Source organism: Myotis davidii, unplaced genomic scaffold (assembly GCF_000327345.1).
Source record: "Myotis davidii unplaced genomic scaffold, ASM32734v1 scaffold1555, whole genome shotgun sequence".
In the NCBI taxonomy this organism is placed as follows: domain Eukaryota; kingdom Metazoa; phylum Chordata; class Mammalia; order Chiroptera; family Vespertilionidae; genus Myotis; species Myotis davidii.
In genome coordinates this window covers 19804-28404 of record NW_006286784.1, presented here as the reverse complement: position 1 = coordinate 28404, position 8601 = coordinate 19804, and the positions used below count along the sequence as shown (strand labels likewise).

At 37.7% G+C, this 8601-nt stretch overlaps 1 protein-coding gene across 1 annotated transcript in view; it reads left to right on the top strand.

The window, feature by feature from the left end:
* LOC102765862 (uncharacterized protein CXorf57-like) overlaps nt 1-8323 on the top strand; it is a 12343-nt gene extending 4020 nt beyond the window's left edge. Inside the window, exons 3-4 of the mRNA XM_006758666.2 lie at nt 3217-3384; nt 7037-8323. Coding sequence (XP_006758729.1) covers nt 3217-3384; nt 7037-7167 — 299 coding nt within the window. The 3' untranslated portion in view covers nt 7168-8323. The remainder of the gene's footprint in view (nt 1-3216; nt 3385-7036) is intronic.
* Nucleotides 8324-8601: the final 278 nt, after the last annotated feature.

The following is an 8601-nucleotide window of genomic DNA, read 5'->3' as shown; positions in this document are numbered from 1 at the left end:
TGGCTGCCTGAAGCTCTGCTGAGTAAAGCAGGTTTCTGGTTTTTTTTTAGCTTCTTTATTCACAACATAGTTGCTTAGAGTTGTAGCTGAGAGGCCGGCAAGTCAGGCAGGGAACGTTGGAGTTCTCCGTCACTGAAGCAAGCAAGCCTCCCTGTTCGCATCAGCTGCCTGGCTGCTGGCTGCCATCTTGGCTGCCAGTTACTTTGCATATCTTGCTGATTAGCCAATGGGAAGGGTAGCGGTCGTATGCCAATTACCATGTTTTCTCTTTTATTAGTGTAGATAGTATAGAATCTAAATTACTTTAATTTACAGTTTAAGAATTAACTGAAAGTAGTATCAATGACATGCTGATAATAAAACTATCTTCCTGAAAATATCAGGATTTCCAACTTCAGATATTTCTCAATTTCAAAGCATATTTTCTTTCACATTTGCAAGTTGGACTGCATTTTATGGTCAATGGATGCATTGAATGCAGTGTTTACTTTTTATTTAAAATACCTATTAGCCCCAGGTGGTTTGGCTCAGTGGACAGAGCATCAGCCTGCGGACTGAAGGGTCCCAGGTTCGATTCTGGTCAAGGGCCCATGCCCTGGTTGCTGGCTCGATCCCCAGTAGGGAGTGTACAAAAGGCAGCCAATCAATGATTTCCTCTCATCATTGATGTTTCTATCTCTCTCTCCCTCTCTCTTCCTCTCTGAAATCAATAAAAATACATTTAAGAAAATAAATAAGTAAAATAAAATACTTATTAAATTGATGAGAGTTATATCTGAGAGTTAAATTTAATCTTAGCATCAAGGAAATAAGACACCCGAATGTGCACATTTACAAGGGTTTTGCAGCATTGCTAAGTTTCATGAGGTAGCTATACTTGTAATACTGAGTTGGAATCCTCAGTAAATTCTAGATATCATGGCTATTTTAGTTTATGAAAACCAAATTTTAGTAATTCCTTACAAATCTTTAGCCCTTAGTCGTATGTTACCTTAAAGCTATGGAATTTTGTGTCATTTGCCCATAACAAGCAAATAATGGATTTGCATTTGTGGATTAGTTTACAACTCAACAGGAAGGACTTTGTTTACACATCATTGGATCATACTAAGTAGTTAAGAATATCTGTAAGGATGAATAGGAGAGATATTAAGGTCATATAATCTATAGGACCCTGTGACAAATATCATAGAAGAATGAAAGGGAGGAGTTACAGATAGCTCCCAGGTTTCTGGTTTGGGTAACTAGATAGAATTCATATAGTTTTGTTCTGTGTGTTTACCCTTGCTTCAGCCACAATGGGCTCCTTACTCTGGCCTATACTTTTGGCTGCTCCATTCCCTGCCTGAAATACCCTCCTGTTTACTTAAAAGCTATTCATCCTTTAGTACCCAGCTCGGACCCTTGCCTCTAGGAAGTCTTTTGTCCACCCTAACTGACATTGACCCATGTAAAAAGATGACAGTAGTAGGTCAGGATTCAGTTTGGTTGGTCCCCTATAGCCTCTTTTCTACTGCAGCCTCTTATAGCCCTAAGAGTAAGTTATTGACACTTATATATTTGAGGACAGATTGGACCTAGTTATTATGGTGCTATCTCAATACCTAAAAGCTATTCTGTGCATAATTTTGAGAGCTGAAGAGATAAGTTTTAGGTGGCAAACTGAAGGGAGTTCATTTTTAAGTTCAGATCTGATAGGATAATGATATTTGGGTCAGGATTACTCTCTTATACTACTCTTACATGACTTTTCAACTGTTTACAGCATTTCATAAATTTTGATAAACCTGAAAGTTTACATTTGGAATGGGAAAGAAAACAATTTGATAGCAATAGTCTTTTTAAAAAAATACATATTTTTATTGATTTCAGAGAGGAAGGGAGAGGGAAGGAGGGAGAGAGGGAGGGAGGGAGGGGGGGGAGAGAGATCATCAATGTGAGAGACACATCGCACATCAGTTGGCTGCCTCCCACACATGCCCAGACCCGGGCTGGGAAATGAGCCTGCAGCTGAGGTACATGTCCTTGACTCCAATGGAACCTGGAACCCTTCAGTCCACAGGCCGATGCTCTACCCACTGAGCCAAACTGGCCAGGGCCAAGTATCAACCTCTTCTTAACGAAGAATTTCTATGACTCTGGCAAGCTAGTGGACTTTGGGGCTTGTGTTGAATGAGTTCTCCAGCTCTTACCCTCTGTTTCTGTCTTTTTTCCTCATGCCCCTGAGGCTTTCATTCCAAGTGACCTGGATTTACCTCATGTATTGTGTTTAATTATAGTGCATTGCCACAGAAGAAAAAGCTGCTCTTGGTATAGAAACACCCACACACACCATACCATACCATTCCATACCATACCATACCATACCATACCATACCATACCATACCATTCCATACCATACCATACCATTCCATACCATACCATACCACACCATTCCATACCATACCGTTCCATACCGTTCCATACCATACCATACCATACCATACCATACCATACCATTCCATACCATAGCAGTATATCCTTAAGTCCAAATGGCAATGAGAGAACCAATAGTTTTCTCATGAATGATGAAGAAAGCACTATGCAAGTCTTCATTTATGTGATGAGGCTGTTCTCTGCGTATTAAGATTTTAACCTTCAACCTTTCATCAGTAGAGAAAATTTTTTGAAATTTTTTTTCCAGCAGTGGTGAAAGACTGCACTGAACTGTCTCCTCTTTCAACCAATAACATGTATTCGTAAATGTTTGCACAGCTAAGAGTTTAGGCCACAGTTTTCAAACTGTCGTTTTTTTATCCTCTCCTGAGGATAGAGTGGAAAGGAGGGAGGGAGAGAGGGAGGGAGGGAGAAGGAAATGAGGGAAGGAGGGAGGGAGGGACGGAAGGAGGGAGAGAGGGAGGGAGGGAGGGGGGGGAGAGAGATCATCAATGTGAGAGACACATCGCACATCAGTTGGCTGCCTCCCACACATGCCCAGACCCGGGCTGGGAAATGAACCTGCAACCCAAGCACATGCCCTTGACTGGGAATCAAATCCTCAACCCTTCAGTGTGTGGACCAATGCCCCAACCACTGAGCACGCCAGCCAGGGCTCAAACTGTCTTTTATAGGTGTGAAGCTATTTGGCATATATTAGGATCAAATCAGCAACTTGGCCTCATTAGCACCATATACTAACCCACTAAACTTTAATAAAGCATAATTTTTCTTTAAAGGTCTGAACCATGAGAGAGCAATTGATGTTGCATTTCTACCCCTGTACTGTCCAGAAGATATCCGAACATCTCAAATAGACACATTATTATCCTGTATGAATTACAGCTGTGTGTATCCACAGGAAGTAACTGATTCTGAGAGGATGCCAGGTCCAAGAGCCCTTGCAGGTATGACCGTCTCAGTGTTCTTTTCATTCAGAAAATAAAATTAGTATTGTAAATAGTCATGTTTTGTGGAATTGTGCACCTGAAACCTGTCTAGTTTTGTTAACCAGTATCACCCCAATATGTTCAATAAAAAGGAAAAAAAAATATTGTAAACAGTCCTAACCTTAAGATGTTTTTATATAAACCAGAGGTGGGGACCGTCTGGTCTGCCAGGTGTATCATTTGGTCTGGCCCTGCCAAGGAAAGCACAGGTGGGACAAGAAATTCAATAAATCTAGGAGCTTTTTTCATAGCAACATAATTTTTAAGTTAATCATTTTGTTTGGCCCGTAAATGACGTTATAAATATCCAAGTAGCCCTTGGAAGAAAAAAAGGTTCAAGGTTCCCCACCCCTGCTATAAACAGTTTTAGCCTTAACATTTAATACAGTTTGAAGAATTATTTTATAAATGTACCCCAAGACTTATAAGTGAAAATATATATTTTATTTTTTTAATATATTTTATTGATTTTTTACAGAGAGAAAGGGAGAGGGATAGAGAGTTAGAAACATCGATGAGAGAGAAACATCGATCAGCTGCCTCCTGCACACTCCCTACTGGGGATGTGCCTGCAACCAAGGTACATGCCCTTGACCGGAATCGAACCTGGGACCCTTGAGTCTGCAGGCCTACGCTCTATCCACTGAGCCAAACTGGCTAGGGCGAAAATATATATTTTAAACAAAATAGAATGGATTAATGGTTTTTATTCTAGGCAAGCATTAACCATGTTCTCTTATAGCCTGGCTGGTGTTGCTCAGTGGTTGAGAGTCCACCTATAAACCAAGAGGTCCCTGGTTTGATTCCTGGTCAGGGCACATGCCTAGGTTTCAGGCTCGATCCCCAGTAGGGGGTGTGCAGGAACACCTAGTCGATTTTTCCATCTCTCCATCCCTCTCCCTTCCTCTCTATCTAAAAAAAATGTTTTTAACTGAAGAGTTTTCTCTTATAATACAACTAGTGGCCTGGTGCACTAAATTTGTGCACTGAGGGAGGGGATGTCCCTCAGCCCAGCCTGCACTCTCTCCAATCTGGGACCCCTCGGGGATGTCCAACTGCTGGTTTAGGCCCGATCCCTGTGGAATCAGGCCTAAACCGGCAGTCAGACATCCCTCTCACAATCCCGGACTGCTGGCTTCCAACTGCTCACCTGCTTGCCTGCTTTATTGCCCCTAACCACTTATGCCTGCCAGCCTGATCACCCCCTAACCACTCCCCTGTCAGCCTGATCAACGCCTAACTGTTCCCCTGACGGCCCAGTCGCCCCCAACTGCCCTCCCCTGCTGGCCTGGTTGCCCCTAACTGCCCTCCCCTGCTGACTGGCCTGATTTCCCACATCTGCCTTCCCCTGCCAGCCATGTTGTGGCTGTGGGCGCTGCCATCGTTGAGGGTGGGGCAGTCAATTCGCATATTTCCCCCTTATTGGCTGTGTGTGCCACCATCTTTGCATTGGTGTGAGGGTTAATTAGCATATTCCCTCTTTATTAGATAGGATTCTGAATGTAAGTATTGGACCTAAGTGGTATGCACATGGGAGCAGTGCAAATTTCTAATCTTCTCTCCCTTTTAACTCAGATGAGACAATTTATCCCAGTGATGGCAAACCTTTTGACCACGGTGTGTCAGCATTTTGAAAAACCCTAACTTAACTCTGGTGCCGTGTCACATATAGAAATTTTTTGATATTTGCAACCATAGTAAAACAAAGATTTATATTTTTGATATTTATTTTATATATTTAAATGCCATTTAACAAAGAAAAATCAACCAAAAAAATGACTTCGCGTGTCACCTCTGACACGCGTGTCATAGGTTCGCCATCACTGATTTATTCTTTCACCTTATAATTGCCTGAAATTTTAATACCTCCATAGCATAGTATAGTACAATTGTTTTCTCTTATAAATGTTTAGTTATTCAACTGCTATGCAATAAACTCCTTGAGGAGTGCTAGGAGTATATGTAATCCCAGTAGTGAAACCCTTCAACCAACTGTTTAGGCTACTACATAATATGCCAAACTTATTTCTATATACCAAAATTATTTATATATACCTATAAAATTATGTGTCCATGATTACCTTATTCACTTTTTTTGTTATTTCTATTTCCTAAGCATGTGGTAAAGTTTTTAGAACGTTTCATTGAGCTTATAAGGATATTACATTTAAGTTATATTTTAAGAAAGCCTTTATTATCTATGGTCTTTCTATGCTGATGGAACTCTTGAGTGTATGTTGTTTTTAAACAAGTCTTATGAGCTGTGCCTGATGAATAAGTAGCTTTTGGTATTAACGCTTACTGTAAACTGAACATGAATAGCCAATTTTATGTGATGAAGGGTTTTTATTTTCTCACAGTCTATTTTAGAAATGATTATTAGTCAACTTGCAGTATTACTTCTTACATTGCAGCTCCTTAAACTTCCAAAAATTCCAGATTCCTTTGTGCCCTAATATGCACTTTAAATATTTGTACAGTTATTTTCTTACTTCATACAATATCCATTTCTGTCACTTTTTTCTGCTATATGTATATGTTATTATTGAAGAATATCAAGGCAAAATTCTCAGCTACCTACTAGTTTCTAGTGCCAATATTCTTCCAACAGTCACTAACATTGTCACATGAAAATATCTGGTTAATATTTGGGAGATGAAGGGCAAAAATCACTAGAAAAGAAAAGTGATAGGGTAATCAAAAGTGAGGTGATTTATTTTCTTTTTCATCACATAAGATTATAAATAATGTGCCCTGGCCAGGTGACTCAGTTGGTTGAAACATCATCCCACATACTGAAAGGTTTTGGGTTCAATTCCTGGTCAGAGCATATACCTAGGTTGCAGGTTTGATCCCCATTTGGGGTGCATGCAAGAGGCAACCAATTGATGTTTCACTCTCCCTTCCTTCCTCTCTCAAATCAATAAAAACATATCCTCAGGTGAGGATTAATATAAAATCCTATTGACAATGTTGTGTCACTTTAGCTTTGTGCCATGCACTGTGCCTGAACAGTTTTATAAGTTATGACTAACTCTAATAATAAGAACCTTGCAATGTGAATATTATTTTCCTATATTTAAAGATGATTACACTGAAAATCAGATTTACTAGCATGGGTAACAGCTGGGACTTGAACTCAGATCTGTCTGATTTAAAACTTTTTCATTCCTCCAATAATTCCAAAGTGAAAGGTCAACTTGAAAGGTAAAAATAAGTACAGAATAATGTAATGCAGTGCCTTATAGTATAGCATTGGTGTCATCTTTTTAAACATTTTTTATGAACTAGTTTCTTTTAATTGCCTTGAAAATATGTAGATTTGCATTGCTCCACTATAAAAATTAAAAAATAAATATAACTAAATATTGCTTTGAAGTACCAGCCCATATCTTGACATTACTGGCAGCATCTGTTTGATGTATTCACTGTTATCTGTGGAAGTTATTATAGCATACCTTTGATGAATGTGTGTGATGAATTAGAGTGAAGAGGAAGAAGATGAAGCACAGGGTTAATATTATAAGAAAAAATATCAGTTTATGTGATATTAAATAAAAGTAAATATTTAATTATTTTACAATACTTACCATCTGCTTTTTATTTTTAGGTGATATTATAAAAGCAGCAACTAAACTGGATAGAATGCATGTCATCTGTATCTTGGATATCTGTAATTTGGGTAACAACAATGTAGAAGTCTATTTACATAAAATTTATAGACCAGATAATGCTCCTTAAAATTAGCAAATGGAATTATTACAGATTGTTAAATAGGGCAATGCATTAATTATATTCTATCATTTTGTTGGTAATTTTGATAACTGTTTTTCTGCAAGAATATTACATAAGCTCCCAAGTTATTAAGTAGTTTAATGTTAGTCTTGTATTTGGAGTTAACAGACTTCATTTTAAGTTCTTTACTGAACCAGTCATTAGAAAAATTTTTGTGTATCAAGAAAATTTACCTTACTTCGATGTGACTATTATCTTGACTTTTAATAATTTATGTTCACTGTCTTATTTGTGAAGTGTACATTTGTTCTAAAGCCTCAGCATAGGGCATCTTGACTTCAGAAGAGTAACTACATAGACATTTGACATCCTGCAACTTTTATTCACCTATAATGGCAAGTTTTGAGTTGCTAATTTGAAGATTAAATGCTTCTAAAATGGTCAATCTGCATTTCTTACAACTAAGGTAGTTTCTGTCATTTTCAAAAGCACACAACAATTGTTATGGTCTCCTTGCCCCATTCTTTAGTTTAATCAGCTGTGCAATGTGAATGAATTAAATTGTCTTAAGGTTTTCCACTCCCTATTGTGACTTCATATCATTTGAATTTCTAAATGTTTTCACCAGTCTGTTATTTTAAAACCAGAGGCTACAGTGTATCTAAATTTTTGCTGTATTCAGTTGTAATTTGGGTACATGTAATGTGAGCTTAAGTAGTGAAATTTTTATCTCATATTAACATTTCAGGTGCTTATATTCAAACTATAAAACAGTAACAAAGGAAATTGATTTTATTCTGGTTGTCTATTATACTTCATTTTAAATGTAAATGGCCTTCCACATTTGCAAGGCCCTATGGTTGACATCTATGTGTATCTATGACCAACACATGAGTTAAAAATTATTCTGTATCAAGATGAATCTGATTATAGTTAAGCTATTAATTTGGAGGGTTTCCTTCTAACCTTATTGGTCTGTGACTTCATATGCTATACATTTAAAATGTATTTGGCAGCTTATGAACCTAAAGACAGATGCTACAGTTTGTCCATAAATGTGTTCGGTCTTTTGTTCTTTATAATTGTATTTAAATGTTAATTAGAATTGTGAATCCTCCTCATGGTAAAATTCTGAGTGTGTTATTAAAGCATTTAAAAAGCAGTAACTTTTTTTGGTCACCTGTCTTATTTTGAATGGATTTAATTTCATTCTTTCATATATATTTTTGGCCATGAGAGACTTATATGTACTTACTAAATAAGCCAAAATGATTCTTACATATGGGTTGAAGATTGTTATTTTATCAAACAAAAGCTGGGTTTTTGTTTTTAGTTGTAATAAACTTTATAAGGCAAATCAATTTTAGTGCCACATAAATGTTGGGGAAGGGGAAAATAATACTTCAGAAGTTATTGACTAAAACCTTAGGCTAAGGTTTC